Source organism: Corythoichthys intestinalis, chromosome 19 (genome assembly GCF_030265065.1).
Source record: "Corythoichthys intestinalis isolate RoL2023-P3 chromosome 19, ASM3026506v1, whole genome shotgun sequence".
NCBI classification, from domain to species: Eukaryota; Metazoa; Chordata; class Actinopteri; order Syngnathiformes; family Syngnathidae; genus Corythoichthys; species Corythoichthys intestinalis.
The window spans coordinates 37,839,900-37,856,028 of NC_080413.1; the positions used below are offsets into that span (position 1 = coordinate 37,839,900).

Sequence of the window (16,129 nt, forward strand, 5' to 3'; positions counted from 1 at the left end):
TGGAAGGAGGGCGAATCGGTGCAGCGTCTGCAGTTATGTGGACTCTGCACTGGTCCACCATGGTGAAGTTTGGCTCAGCTCTTGATTTACCAGTCGATCTACGTTCTTACTCTCACCTAGGATCAGGATACTGTCGTGAACAAGAGATCCCGGATCCAAGCGGCTGAAATGAGTTTGCTCCGCAGGGTGTCCGGGCTCTCCCTTAGAGATATTGTGAGAAGCTTGGTCATCTGTGAGTGACTGTGTCGAGCCGCGACCCCTCCGCATTGAGAGGAGCCAGTTGAGGTGGATAGGGCATCTGGTCCGGATGCCTCCTGGATGCCTCCCAGGAGAGGTGTTCCAGGCATATCCCACCGGAGGGAGACCCGGGGACGACCCAGGACACGCTGAAGAGAGAGTTTCTGGCCTGGGAACACCTTGGTATCCCAGATCTAGAGGAGTTGGTTGAAGTTGCTGGGGAGAAGGAATTCTGGGCTTCCTTGCTAAAGCTGCTGCCTCCGCGACCCTACCTCGGAGTAACCAATAGATAATGGATGGATGGATGGATGGATCCATACTTCATCAACTGATGGTGTTTTTATTTATGTCAGCAGTGATTCCCATGCACCAAGAGGGCTCAAAAACAGTTTAAATGTCAGCAAATGTTTTGACCAGCAGGGAGATGGTGTGCACATGAAGCCTCAAGAAATGAACCTTTTCTTAAACCAGTGGGAGGGAAACTGTCAAGAACTCATGAGGATTTATTTGCCTGTCACTAGTTCCGAGGTGGTTGTGTTTCAGCCCTTTTCTATGGCAACACTGGTAACCATATATGCCATATATATACCATATTATGGCAACCAATAATGGGTTCCTGGCTTCTTCATATTTGATTCTTCTCAAATCTTTTAATTTGCGCCTTTCTCAACATGCTTCTTGCGACACTGTTGACTATTTGCAACAAAGTGTTTGAGGGTTCTGGTTCATGCTCACATTATCTGGATATTTTAAGCGTGCTAAATCCCTGTGAAACTATTTTTTAAAAACTTTTACTATACAAATCTTGATATGGGGTGTTGATTTCCTTATGCTACACCCTCTCTTGTTACACAAATACACTTCATCCGAGATGCATTACAGTAGAATTCTTTAAAAGAGATCATATGGTCAAAAGATTTACTTGCCTAATAATAGTGCACACAGTATAGTAGTAGTAGTAAGAGTAATAATAGTAGTCATAGTATATATATATAATATATGCTATATTGCGAAATGTGTTATGCATTCAATGCACATGCCCTTTCAAGAAAATACAAATCAACATTGTCAGCATACTATTCGATTTTCTGTCATGTTGAATACAATGATTTAATGATTCAATACAAGATCTTGGTAAAAATAAATTAACACAACAATGGATGGAAACCTATCCCAGCTAACTATGGGCTGGAGGCAGGGTACACCCAAAACTTGTTGCCAGCCAATCATAGGGAAAATAACTTCTTATACTCACAGTCACATCGATGGAGAATTAGGAGTGTCCAATCATGCATGTTTTTGGGATGTGGGAGGAAATGTGAGTACCCAGAGAAAACCCTCGCAGGGAGAACATGCAAACTTCACACAGGAAGGATTGAACCTGAAATTTCAGAACTGTGAGGCAGATGTGTTAACCACTTCACCAGCGTTCCGTCAATTACTTGATATTAACACAGGAACAAATTGGACTGTTTGTGTTCTGTTTTTGGATGACATATATTGTTTTGCTTTAACATTGCAGGAAGAGCAATTCCCAACATGCAATGCAGCTGTTTGTGAAAGTTATTCACAATGTATATTGTTTTTTTGTCCGTAGCTAGGTCTTACCTAATGTAGTACTTGTGTTGAGCTCACCCACTTCATAATTTAAAAATTGTCAGTCACTGTTTTAATTCCGAATCGCAAGTTTATATTTGGTGGTGTAGTGCTGGATTCTCCGCTTTTGAAGCATGCAGTTTTGGTTCAATTCCCATCTCATATAACTGTTTTTTTTTTTCAAATAAGAACATGGCTACACCAATTTAGAGTGCATTCCAGTCAGTGCTAAAAGATTGTTGCTTAATAAATGACAATCGTAGCAATAGAGGGGATTTATGCCGATGGTGTGTGTGTGTGTGTGTGTGCACATATACAGTGTATCACAAAAGTGAGTACACCCCTCGCATTTCTACAGATATTTAAGTTTTATCTTTTCATGGGACAACACTGACAAAATGACGCTTTGACACAATGAAATGTAGTCTGTGTGCAGCTTATATAATAAAGCTAGTTTATTTCCTCCTCAAAATAACTCAAAATATAGCCATTAATATCTAATCCCCTGGCAACAAAAGTGAGTACACTCCATAGAAACTGCGTACATCCCTAAATGTCGAAATTGAGTACTGCTTGTCATTTTCCCTCCAAAATGTCCGGTGACTTGTTACAGGAGTGCTGTCAGCATTGCTGCAGAGATTGAAGAGGTGGGGGGGTCAGCCTTTTAGTGCTCAGACCATACGTCGCACTCTATATCGAATTGGTGTGCATGGCTGTCACCCCAGTAGGAAGCCTCTTCTGAAGACGGTACACAAGAAAGCCCGCCCATCTCATCAGACCATAGGACATGGTTCCAGTAGTCATTGTGCCTTGTTGACATGTCTTCAGCAAACTGTTTGCTGGCCTTCTTCTGTACAGTCTTCAGAAGAGGCTTCCTCCTGGGTTGACAGCCATGCACACCAATTTGATGTAGAGTGCGGCGTATGGTCTGAGCACTAACAGGCTGACCCGCCCACCTCTTCAATCTCTGCAGCAATGCTGACAGCACTCCTGTAACAAGTCACATGACATTTTGGAAGGAAAATGACAAGCAGTACTCAATTTCGACATTTAGGGATGTACGTAGTTTCTATGGAGTCTACTCACTTTTGTTGCCAGGGGTTTAGATATTAATGGCTATATTTTGAGTTATTTTGAGGGGGAAATAAATTAGCTCTGTTATATAAGCTGCACACAGACTACTTTTCATTGTGTCAAAGCGTCATTTTGTCAGTGTTGTCCCATGAAAAGATATACTTAAATATCTGCAGAAATGCAAGGGCTGAACTCACTTTTCTGATACACTGCATATACAGTATATACATATATACATATATATATATATGTTTTGGCAAGATACTGTATATCATTATCTCTGCACTAGGTAAAGGGAAGCCCTTGATTATGGAAGAACAAATGTTCCTTTCTGTTTTCTGTGCTTCATCATGAAAAATGTTTTACTCATGTATGTGTTTGCCTCAGATTTCTTTTATTTGTCTGCGTGTTTCTTATATGTGATCTGGGCTTTTTAGCAACAAGAGCTGGAGGCCAGCAAGAAGGGGAAATTGGCAGAGGCAAGACTTGAGGCTGACGTGAGACTTTATAAGAAAGAAAATGAAGCTCTTCGTCGACACATGGCGGTTCTACAGGCTGAGGTGTACGGTGCTCGACTGGCTGCAAAATATTTGGACAAAGAACTTGCTGGCCGGTAAGGAATAGAACTACAATAATGTTGCAGTACATGAATTATACATCTTAACTATTGTGCATATAGAGATGCACGACAAGTGTGCCTGAAATAAAAAAAATTAAATTAAAATATGCTGGCTTTTGCAATTTCACATAAATAGTCACAAAGTAAGGTGTTAAGAGGGAGGGGACATTCATGTGAATGCCACTCCTGCTTCAATTGAAAGCTTTGCATGGGTTAAAGTTTTCTGTTGTAATGACGCAAATCCATCAGCGAGGGGTGCTGGTGGGCCTTAATGGAGGAGAGAAGGGGCTTATGATTAGTTTTACAAGCATTAGTGATTTTGACAGTTGTTTTTGAATCCTGTCTTGTCATGTTTTTTTTGTACGATAGGTTAGTTGTGTGGTTACAGCACTCTGCTAGGTTTTAGCTTCTAATTTCTCGTCATTTATTAGGCTCCATTGTAGGGCTGGGCGATATGGCCTTAAGTACGTATTAGAGCAGGGCGGTAAACCGAAAATTTACCGTTACCGAAATTCTTCACGATGACCGACGTAATTTTGACCATGTCGGTAAATTCGGTAATTTAATAAAAGAAGAAAATACTGTATAGTCTTTTCATCCCGCTTTGACTCTGTGTTGTTCGGCTATGTTCATTCCCCTTTAAGAAACCAGACAGTGTGCTTACATTGGGAGTCACATGGTTTTCAGGAAGCCAATCAAACAGAAGCCCGGTAGGCTAACGCTAGCTGCTAACGCTACAAGTAAACGGGATGAAGTCGGGCTTAAGTTAGCTTCGCCAAACTTTCACCCGACATTAAGTAAACTCTTGACAGGTTCCAGATAGGGATGGAAAAACCGAGGCTTTCTGAAACAATGAACCACTTTTAAGACAATTGCCCTAAATTGAATCACTGTTTGACACACTGCAAGAGCCCCATCTACTGGATAAACAGTGCACGTTTCTTTTTAAAAGTAAAGTTGACAAATTGCCTCGGCATTACATATCTTCAATTGAATTACCGGTAAGTGGATGTCGTCTATTTCAACCAGGAGATCGTGTCGTCATTAAGTGTGATTCACACAATTAAAGTTGACCTCTTTAAGCCTGTGTCATTGCTTTTGTCTGTGAAGATGTGTTCAAAGCAGTATTTGTAATACACGACAATGCTAGTCTTGTAAGTGGCTCGTCCTAGATGACAGGGAGTAACTATGTATTGTTTATTTTTTGTAAAAATTACAGTACAGTAAGCACAGTGCTTGGGAACAGGAATATTATTTATTGCATACTGTAAGGATTTCCAAAATCATAAGATGTAAATAATTGAGCTGAATAAAAGAAAGGAAAGGTTTGTGAAACATTTTATTTTTTAATTAAGTATAATTTCTGGGGGGCGGGTGGATGTGTCGTATTTGTATCTATTCTAAATATCTAAACGTATGCCACTATCTAGTGTATAACAATGCGGAATGAATTTAATGAAATTCAAGAGATGATATTTTTCAAGTCATACAAGCTGTTATAAATGTTCACACAAGAATTCTTATTGTTTACAAGATTTTTTTAATACTTAATGTTTAGACTGCATGTGCAATTGTTAAATTGAAAGCTGGTAAATAAATTTAACGAGAAACTGTTAATTTGTATTCCATGCATTGATTCAAATTTTCAAATTATATAACAGTTTGCTTGGGCGAATTTATCGTCATTTATCGTTATCGAGGTAAATCTGCTCAATTTATCGTGATACGTACTTAAGGCCATATCGCCCAGCCCTAGTACGTATCACGATAAATTGAGCAGATTTACCTCGATAACTATAAATGACAATAAAGTCGACCAAGCGGACTGTTATATAATTTGAAAATCTGAATCGATGCATGAAATGTGAATTAACCGTTTTTCGTTGATTTATTTACCAGCTTTCAATTTAACAATTGTACATGCATAAAAAGAAAAAATATATGCTCCAGACGCATAAGTGCATAATTATAGCTTAGACTGAAATATGTACTGTACATGACGGAAAAAGTGCAATGCTGTCCTAATTTTAGGAGCGTCATTTGTGCAAAGAATAGAATATGAGTTTTTAAAAATCATTCTATAAATACCATTTTTTTAAATACATGGACCCCCCCACACAGAAATAACCACATTAAAGCTATATTGCTCTTATGCCAATGAAACATTTAAGATTTTATGATGGTAGTAATGACATAGATTTAAGTAAGCACATACAGAAAAAAAAAGCTGTGGCCATATTATATGCTTCACTGTTGGATTATACTTTATGCTGAATGCTTTACCATCGTAAAAGCTATCAGAGAAATCGCTCACACACAGACATACCAAATAACGCAACATACTGATTGCTAGATCCAGTCTGCTCAATCCGCTCATTAGTTCAGCTGTTTCGACAAGGTTAGAGCCGCTATCCGACTCCATCACGTTCATTTGTAGCGTTAGCCGCTAGCGTTAGCCTGTGGCCTGGCTACTAGTAAAAAGCACAGAAGGCACCCTCTCCTAAAATCGTGAGAACCAGGGAGGACAGTGGGTGAAAGCCTGTCTGGATGCCGCCAAGAGTCTACTTAATGTCGAGTGAAAGTTTTGGCGAAGCTCCCTTAAGCCCGACTCCATCACGTTTTCTTGTAGCGTTAGCCTACCGGGCTTCTGTTTGTTTGATTTCCTGATAGCCACGTGACTTCATACGTAAGCACACTGACTGCTTTCTTAAAAGGGAATGAACATAGCCGAACAACACAGAGTCAAAGTGGGATGGAAAGACTATATTTTTGTGTTTTATTAAATTACCGAATTTACCGACATGGTCAAAATTACGTCAGTCATCGTGAAGAGTTTCGGTACCAGTAAATTTTCGGTATACCGCCCGGGAAAAAATGCTTTGAATCAAATTTCGCTACTTTGAGGATTTAATTAGAGTGACGTTAAAATGGTTTGTTTTGAAAGTGTTGCATTTAATTTTATTGATTCGGGTGTATACACTGTCCTCTAGTGCGGTGGTCCCCAACCTTTTTTGCAACTCGGAGCGGTGCGGTGTGGGCCTTTTTTTCACGACCGGCAATATGTGGCAGAAAATGACAGTAAATATAAAATAACACGACGGGGCTAAAAATGAATATTAAGTGCAGGAAAAATGTCACTAACCATACGCTGAATCAACCTTTTTTTAACAGAGGTCGCAAGCATAATGAGGTTTTTTGGCTTTAGCAATACAGTTCGCCATGTGGTATGATGCGTTCAGTGCATTCGCTTTTGTTTCCTCGTTTTCTAGTTTTTAGCCACATATTCTGTACAATTGACTTTGTTGTAGGCTCATCTTCTGGCTCAGCAGGTGGCCTTTTCCCCATAAAGAAGCTGCCGAAAGACGTTGCCGCCCGAGACACACAACCAACAGCAGCTAAAGTTACTGTTTATATTGACTGGCGCTAGGCTGCTATAGGGGTGCAAACACACCAGTAATTGCAGCTGACAACAAGATGGTGACCTACACAAAGCTTTACTTGGATTAGTCTATAGAGTAGACAGGGATATTGATGTATCAGGCCACAGTCACTGGCCAGATTGCGGTCGTTAACAAATGATTTATTATAGCAAATGCGCCACAGACCGGTACCAATCCGCGGCTTGGTGGTTGGGGATCACTGCTTTAGTGGCAACATTTGTTTATGCATTCGTTATTTAGTTTTGAAGTATATTTAGCAGTTTTTTATGGGAATATGTGTTTGAATAATTTGTTATGAGCATTGTAAAAAAATAAATAAATAAAAAAAAAAAAAACATTTTATAGCATTTACGGTAAGCTAGCGGACTTTTGCTATCCAAGTCAGCCAATTGTTCTTTTGTTATACGTTCATTCTCATTTATTATTATAATTTTTTTTTTTTTAAGATCAGGTATTGTCATTTATTGTTAAATGCATTTATTGCTCATGTGAAATGAAAGTGCAATTCTGCATCGTTTGAAAAAAAACGCTTGGGAATTTTATTTTGTATTGGCATTTAATGCTCTTTTGAAAGTGCAATCTTAGCAAGCCTTTGGTACACATTAAATGTTCCTAATCCAATTACTCGATTATTCAAACTAATTGATAGATTAATCGATTACCTAAATAATCGATAGCTGCAGCACTGATTTCAAGAGACACAATTGTGCTGCTACACCACTTTTTCTTGTTCATAACTGCATGAGGTATTGAAGTATTGTATGGTTATTGAAATACAGTTTCACTGAAAACATTAAACAGTCAGTGAAAACAGGTTAATTTACCTTAACTGTGCACCTCGAATACAACCTAGACAATATTACACCGCCACCCCATGTTTAGTTCCAGCGATGTTGAACAAATCAAACAAACAAAAAAAAACAGGAAAAGTTTCAGTCATGATTTTTTTTTTCAATAGAATCCATGTCGAACCTGTATTTATTTTTTCCTGCAACATGAAAAAAAAACAAAGTCTTTTTTTCCCCCCTAGAGTGCAGCAAATTCAGTTACTGGGCCGTGACATGAAAGGGCCGGCACACGACAAGCTGTGGAACCAACTTGAAGCAGAGATACACCTTCACCGCCACAAGACCGTTATCAGGGCATGCAAGGGGCGCAATGATCCGAAGAAACCGCTTCCCTCCCCTGTTGGGCATGTAGGTTGCAATGTAAAACCTTGTTCTGACATACTCCCCTCTGAGTAATTTTGCTGAATTTCATTTGATTGCTGTCGTAGGATCCAGACTTGCTGAAGAAAACCCAGGGAGTAGGACCTATCAGGAAGGTTTCACTCATCAAAGAAGACCATGAGGGTCTTGGTATCTCCATCACGGTGAGCGCACAAAACCACAAAGAAAATGCATTAAATGCACTTTGACTCCCAGCTCAAATGCATAGGATGTCTATTGCCAGCAATGGCAGCCAATTAATTAATCAGGATTTCCCCTACACATTAACTATTTTGGCGCACCGCCACACCAAAATAAAAGCCGCCACGCCGTGAAAAAGAAATGTTAAAAAAAAAAAAAAGAAATTAATTAAGGCCGTTTTAAACTAGCGTCAGCCTAGTGTGTAGGTTTCAGCAGCAACCTATTTGTAATCAGCTCCGCATTTTACGTACATGAACTGTAGCTGAGAGCTACGACATTAGCCTGGGTGATGAAATGCTTCAATTCAATTCCTTTATTGTCATTGCTCAAATAGATCGTTGTTATGGTTCTTTTTGGGAAACAAAATGTGAAAAAAACAATTGTCATGATATGACACAATTATTTTGCCGTGGCACGACATGGTGAGGCAGTCCGACTCCGATGTAGCCCACCACCGCAGCTTCAAAAAATCCTAGGGGAAACCCTGCTAATGTATACCTTTAGTTGGTTTAGTTTTATGTCATTCCTAAATAAATGTTTTCTTCACCGAAACCGAAAAGTTAATCACTCAGTAGCGTGCATTTCTCTTGACACAGTGCGCACAACTACAGTACATGGTGCATTCAAGAGCCATGCTGAGAAAAGTGCCAATGTTTCCTTATATCAGTTTTTCTCAATTGCTTTGGTACGTTTCTCAGATAATTGAAATTTTGTGTCATTGAACATGTCATTGCTGTCAGAATGATAAGTCCTTGTTTCATTGTGTACAGACAAGACAGTCAAATTGCTTAGTCTTGCTCTCAATTGAACTGTTACTCTGGTGGAAGGCTCTGATGCTAAAGATAGATGGTGTACGTTAATTTTGATGAAAATTGCAAGTTACACCTTTGTGAGTGGGAGATTGATATCAAGAGACTGGACAAGAGTCAGTTTACACTTTTACTGTTTTTACAACCTTTACAGACCATGTTGTCATTGCAATACAGAAAGCAAAAGACAGCTCTGAGTATTGCAAAGAAATATAAAAGCAAAATTAGAAATGTGAACATAAGACAATCAGTACAACTAAACTTCAAATGCGGTCAGCATTGTTCACCCATTCTTTCTACACATCTTGATGCTACTCTGTTTGGCCACAAATTTTCATCCACGTCACAATGGATGCCCCCTCTTGCTATACAGCGTGGAGAGGATCTTCTTGAATGCCTTACCCAGCCTCTGCAGGCATTTGCTGTGATCTCACTGCATGCTGCATTCATGGCATCCAGGAGTGCCATCTGATTGTGAGGCTTGCGATTAGACATGTGCCGGTTACCGGTTTCACGGTTTACCGTGGTGTCAAAACGTCGCGGTTTCAAAACCACTAAAATTTTCCGTCATACCTTAGTACGGTATTTGCTATTTTTCATGTGGCAAAATGCAGCCGAAGTGGCTTGGCGCAGCAGCGCTCACCCCTTCCCGTTTGTTGCCGTGTGTCAGTGAAGCTATTCTGCTAAACAGCCAGCAAACCCAAAAACAAACACAAGGCGTACTTTTCTTCAATTTATTGAGCTCTCAAATCGTGGTGAAATATACAAAATGAATACATTTAAAACGTTGTACAGTTGTATTTTTCCATGTGTGAGTAGGTTCAACAGGTTAGCAGTAGCAGTGTAGCACCATGAAAAAGTTCGCTAAAAACAAAACACACATTTTCCTTTCAAATTCAACATTCAAACTAACTAAAACTTACAAAGACGAATGTTAGCCTAGGCTTAGCTGGGAGACCAGCTTCGTCGAGGTTTTAAGTCTCACAGCCGCTGAGTGAGAAACAACCTTGAATGAAGGGGGATAAAAAAAAAAAAAGATAGCGTCAAAGATCTCTAATTGCAAAAAGAGGTCTCACTCCAAATGTTTTTTTTTTTTTTTTTTTTTTTTAGATGAAACCTTTCCTCGACAATATTTACATTTTAACTAACTTATAAAGCTAACTTATAAATTTTTAACTAACTTATTAACTAATGAATTCTTTATGCTCTTTTTCACACAAAGGCATGACATCATGTAGACTAGAGTTGACACAGTGGCTGAAAATGGCGAAACTTCACTTGAGCTTCCCCACCTCAAAACAAGTAATACAGAATATATATCTTTTTAATATTATTTAGAAGTGTTTTTACTTTTTTTTTTTTTTTTTATAACAATTATTTATTTTTTGTTTATTTATTTTCACATTATATTTATGTTCCAATTTGCAAATATGTTCTGGGGGAAAAAATCCTGTTCAGTGGAAATTTTTTTTTTTTTTTTCTCTTTTAAACCCATACATCTCAAAATTTTGGAGCAATAACTGCAATACCGCGATACCGGGAAACCGCAGTATTTTTGCTCACGGTTATCGCACCGTCAAAATCTCATACCGGCACATGCCTACTTGCGATACACTTGCCATCTCCATGTAGAGAAAAATTCTTCTATGGGATTGAGGACTTGGGAGTATAGTGTTAGGAGCTCCATTACCATTCTGTTGTGGGTTGCAAACCATTCCCTGATCATGTTGGCGTGGTGGAAACTCAAATTGCCCCAAACTATTACAAATTTTGGCAGGTTGAAATAATTATGTAAAATAAGTAATGAAAATGCTCAAAAAATAAGCACACACATGTTGACATATTCTGACAATATGTTCATCCATTTTGCATGCAAAGGCTCATGCAATGAAGTAATGACTAGATGTTGTGTGGTAAGACCCATGATAATCCATTTTGACCATCATGGCAGATGCAACTGATAATGTAGGAAACGGCAGAGAATTGTACAAAATCATTTGCATGAATGCACAAAAACAACTGCAACTTGCTCAAAGGAATGAGAAACTGCTTTTTTGATGTGCACTAGTAATGCGATATTGTGAGGATTCAACAAGTAGTTTTTAGAATTGCAAGTCTGATAAGAGAAATGTACCAAAGCAATTAAGAAAAACTGTAAAAGGGGCAGGCTCATTTTCAGGTGATATTTTTGTATTTAACTAGAGCTGTCCCGACTAGTCGACATAGTCGACGTCATCGATGACGTAAATCCGTCGACGAGCACAACATCCCGTCAACGGTTAATGAAGGGTTAAAAAAATATATGCGTGGAAAGTTCAGAATGTTGGATGCTCTGTATGTAAGCGGGGAAAGCGGCACAAAGCCAAAAAAAGCGCACCAGATTGTCCAAAACATTGATTTGTTTCAAAGAAACAAAGAAGGGTACACTCTTCTGTCCTGTCTCTTCAATGCCAAGCTTGGTTGCACGTCGGCCGTGAATAAACACCTCAAGCGCCGACACCCAGTTTGTAAAAAATTTTTTTGTTTTTTCAGTTTTTGTACACCAGAGGATGCTGTCGCCTTACTAAATAATAATGTTTCATTGACAATGGGCCTATAAGTGCTATTAGTATTGTTCTTAATGCTAACTGAAAGGTTTATTTCATGTTATGGTTTATTTTATGGTATAGAAAATTATATAAGGTTAAACGGTCATAAATATATACAGTATATACAGTGATTGCACTCAAGGGAGAGATTGTCAATGATAAGGTAATAAATTATGGTAAAGGCAATTCATATAGGCAATTCATTGATATATAAATAAGGTTTAAAAGGAAAAAGGTGAAAAGTTTTTGTTAATTTCTAATTGTGTTGTTTTATTTTTGTGCACCGTCGCTCTTACGGTGTGATTACATCAAGGATGGAATAAAAGTTGTAAACCATCAGTTTAAGAGACCATCTTTTCAATTGGGATGCTACACTAGTTAATTCTATCAGCATTTGAACTCATTGTTTATTTGTGATTTATTATTGTTATTTACGTGTTTATTTGTACTTTAATCAATAATTGAAGTGTTCCCATATGTTTTTTGTGAATTGATAAGCGCCACAAAAATTTCATTGCTAAATTAGTAAACAAAAAAACCAAAAACATTTTTTTTAAATTATTAGATTAGTCGACTAATCGTAAAAATAGTCGGCTGACTAATCGGGAGAAAATTAGTCGTTTGGGACAGCCCGATATCTAACACACACACAAGGCACACCACATTATTGGGCGCGTGAAAACATATGCTAGAATGCACGCTGGCATACGTGTTAGCATATGCGCTAGCATGCGCGCTAGTGTATTTAAAAAAAAATGGCAGTGGGAACAAAAAGAATTTAACACCTACACACTCATTCATGTTTCCGGGGAGAGTTGGAACGGGGCCGTAGAGTCCCGGGCCGGTTCCCCCTTGATTTTAATGCATCATACACCGGCGACATGGGGCGGCTGGTGTCTGTTTGGGTGCGGGGAAGTGACAGTTGCCTTCCCGTTGGAGACCCTGCCATTCCCACACTCTCTTTCATCGCACCACATACATTACACTTCACAGGGAGGCTTCGGCGAGTGGCGGTGGGATATGCGGTTGGAAAGAACTTCATGCGGCGGTCCCACTGCCCACAGCCGGGCTCTCCTATTTAAATGCATACACTGCACTACCTTCCCCACGCAGTCCCATCATGGTACTGGGTAATGGCTACCAGTCGGGGTCCTAGCAGCCACAGTAATGAGGCGGTAGGTGGATCCCACACTTTTTCCCTATGGCGTGGCTCCCAGGGTGTGGCCTCCTCTTCATCTGGGCAGCCTATGGTCAGGGCTATGGTCCTTTGCTGCCCCAGGGTGGCTTGTCAGCGCTTTCCAGCTTCCGCCTTCCCCTCTCTTTTCTGCCCGGGTATCCTCCTTGGACTCCGGTGCGGGTCGCTGACTGTGTGCTGGTGGGTCGGCGGGGTGCCGCCCACTCGAGGTGGGGACCCTGTCCTGCACTGTGCCTAATGGGCCGTGGGGATCCTGCAGTGTACTGTGTCGGTCGTGGGGTTTTGGCGGTGGCTGGTGGGCCGGGTGGCCTGGTTGGTCCTGGAGGGCAGTGGCGCGACCCGTCATCCCTTCCCTGAAAGCTGGGTAGTTGGGGTGCCGAAGGTACGAGGGACCACCCTGGATCCCGGGGGATGACGGCAGCCCCCTTGCTGCGAGCGGAGGGATGGGCTGCGCTGGCTCATCACCTGGGGCGGCCCCGCGCAGCATTTCCACTTGTCTGCAGGACTATCGCATGTCTTATGTGATTCACGCATGACTGGTTGCAATTAGACACTCAAGTTGAGAAATTATCAGTGCCAGGATTAGTGATCGGGCAGCATACAATAGGATGTCAACATATCCACACTTACAAGTGGTTGACCTAATACTGGGTTCTGCACCTCTCATTGCTGATTTGTGTAAGCTCCACCCCACCTAATAATATCTCTTTCTAACTTCCCCCCTTATCTTTTTCTTTTCGGTCATCAGGCCCCCCCACATGGTGTCAACCAGAAATACAATTAGCTAACGATAGCACTACTTTATTCATAGCTAGTGTAGGCCAGGGGTATCCAACTCCGGTCCTCGAGAGCCCCTATCCAGCTTGTTTTCCATGTCTATCTCCTCCAACACACCTGAATCAAATGATCAGCTCATCAGCAAGCTCTGCAGGAGCCTCAACTGAAAAAGTGACGGAAAATTAACAGGATATGAAGTGGAAGCATTAAATTTGACTTGGGTGCAAGACTCCAGATCAAGAAATTTTGAACATGTAGGGCTAACTGAGTTTTTTATACTCAGGGAGGAAAGGAGCACGGTGTTCCAATTCTCATCTCCGAGATCCACCCGAGCCAGCCTGCGGACCGGTGCGGTGGCTTGCATGTCGGTGACGCCATCTTGGCTGTCAACAGCATCAATCTGCGGGATGCCAAACACAAGGAGGCTGTCACCATTCTCTCGCAACAAGTATTTAAACCACATGCGGGGAACACTTGTTTCCTCGAAGCTCTTACGTGTGTTTCTCGTCCATGTCAGTCAGGACAGATCGAGTTTGAAGTCGTCTACGTGGCTCCCGAGGTGGACAGCGACGATGAGAATGTGGAGTATGAAGACGACAACGGGCATCGCTACAGACTCTACCTGGATGAACTGGAGGAGAATGGTACAGCGCCACCTAGTGGTAACTCGACAGCAGCGTCAATAATGGGTATGTTCACAATCACAGATACACCGATTAGAGCTGCAACGATTAATCGATTAATTTGAGTAATTCAATTAGAAAAAAAAATTGCAACTTCAATGATTGTTTTACGATGGAATGGCTGTCGGGTTATGTACATATAGAAGAACCACTCAGTGAGATTTTTTTATTTAACCTGTCGTGTTTTGTTGATTAGACAAAGAGAATAGGAATCTTCAGTGTCCTTTTTGTCTGAACAGTTTTAATGTCGGAGTCTGATATACTCCAGTTGTGGTTGTTCATTATGTTTTATTTATTAACTCACCCGTAAACTTCACTATCAGTTCATGGGAAACGGGGCGCGGGGCTGCTCCGTAGGAGGCCCGTTTTCAAAAACTTAAAATTAGAATATTTTCAAAACCAAAGCCGCGAGCAACCTAAAACCAAAACAGGCACCTCTCTTCTGCACATATGAGTCTCCATGAGCAGTGGCATCAAAAAATTAATTCTTCCCAAATAAAATTATTTTTTTTATAGAACAAAACTTAAAATGGCTATAAAATTCTCAGATTTTACGGTAGATGCACAAAAATCACCAAATGCAGAGATCATCATCTACGTACAGTGGGGCAAATAAGTATTTAGTCAACCACCAATTGTGCAAGTTCTCCTACTTGAAAAGATTAGAGGCCTGTAATTGTCAACATGGGTAAACCTCAACCATGAGAGACAGAACGTGGGGGAAAAAAACAGAAAATCACATTGTTTGATTTTTAAAGAATTTATTTCCAAATTAGAGTGGAAAATAAGTATTTGGGCACCTACAAGCAAGCAAGATTTCTGGCTGTCAAAGAGGTCTAACTACTTCTAACGAGGTCTATCGAGGCTCCACTTGTTACCTGTATTAATGGCACCTGTTTTAACTCATTATCGGTATAAAAGACACCTGTCCACAATCTCAGTCAGTCACACTCCAAACTCCACTATGGCCAAGACCAAAGAGCTGCCGAAGGTAGGGTTGGGCATCGTTTGAAATTGAACGATTCCGATTCCACGTTTCGATTTCGGTTCTGAACGATTCTGGATAAAGATTCTTTTAAGAGGCAGGGTTAAAAAAAATGCAGCGTAAAAAAAGGAGCATAGTTTATATTAAAGTCTTCTCGATGATTTTTTTTTTAGATGAACTTCTCACAGGGCTTATTTTAACTTGTATATAAATATCAGTCTGTAAACTCGAGCAAATTTTTTCCGCTTGGCGGTCAGGGCATCGAAACAAGGAATCGAAATTTAAAAATTCGAACGATTCCGGGAGCATCGGCGTGTTAGAACCGGTTGCCATCGATGCTCGATGCCCAACCCTAGTCGAAGGACACTAGAGATAAAATTGTAGACCTGCACCTGGCTGGGAAGACTGAATCTGCAATAGGTAAAACGCTTGGTGTAAAGAACTGTGGGAGCAATTATTAGAAAATGGAAGACATACAAGACCACTGATAATCCTTAAATAACCCTTGATCTGGGCCTCCATGCAAGATCTCACCCCGTGGCGTCCAAATTATAACAAAAATGGTGACCAAAAATCCCAGAACCACACGGGAGGACCTAGTGAATGACCTACAGAGAGCTGGGACCACAGTAACAAAGACTACTATCAGTAACACAATGCACCGCCAGGGAATCAAATCCTGCACTAACAGACGTGTCCCCCTGCTGAAGAAAGTAC

The 16,129-nt window shown here is 40.6% G+C and overlaps 1 protein-coding gene across 3 annotated transcripts in view; it reads left to right on the forward strand.

The window, feature by feature from the left end:
- The window catches only part of gopc (golgi-associated PDZ and coiled-coil motif containing), a 42,448-nt gene that overhangs the window by 24,088 nt on the left and 2,231 nt on the right, over positions 1-16,129 (forward strand). For all 3 annotated transcript variants that reach the window (XM_057823330.1, XM_057823329.1, XM_057823331.1), the window contains 5 exons: positions 3,345-3,520; positions 7,997-8,162; positions 8,243-8,338; positions 14,028-14,192; positions 14,262-14,433. In XM_057823330.1, the coding sequence (XP_057679313.1) occupies positions 3,345-3,520; positions 7,997-8,162; positions 8,243-8,338; positions 14,028-14,192; positions 14,262-14,433 (775 nt within the window). The remainder of the gene's footprint in view (positions 1-3,344; positions 3,521-7,996; positions 8,163-8,242; positions 8,339-14,027; positions 14,193-14,261; positions 14,434-16,129) is intronic.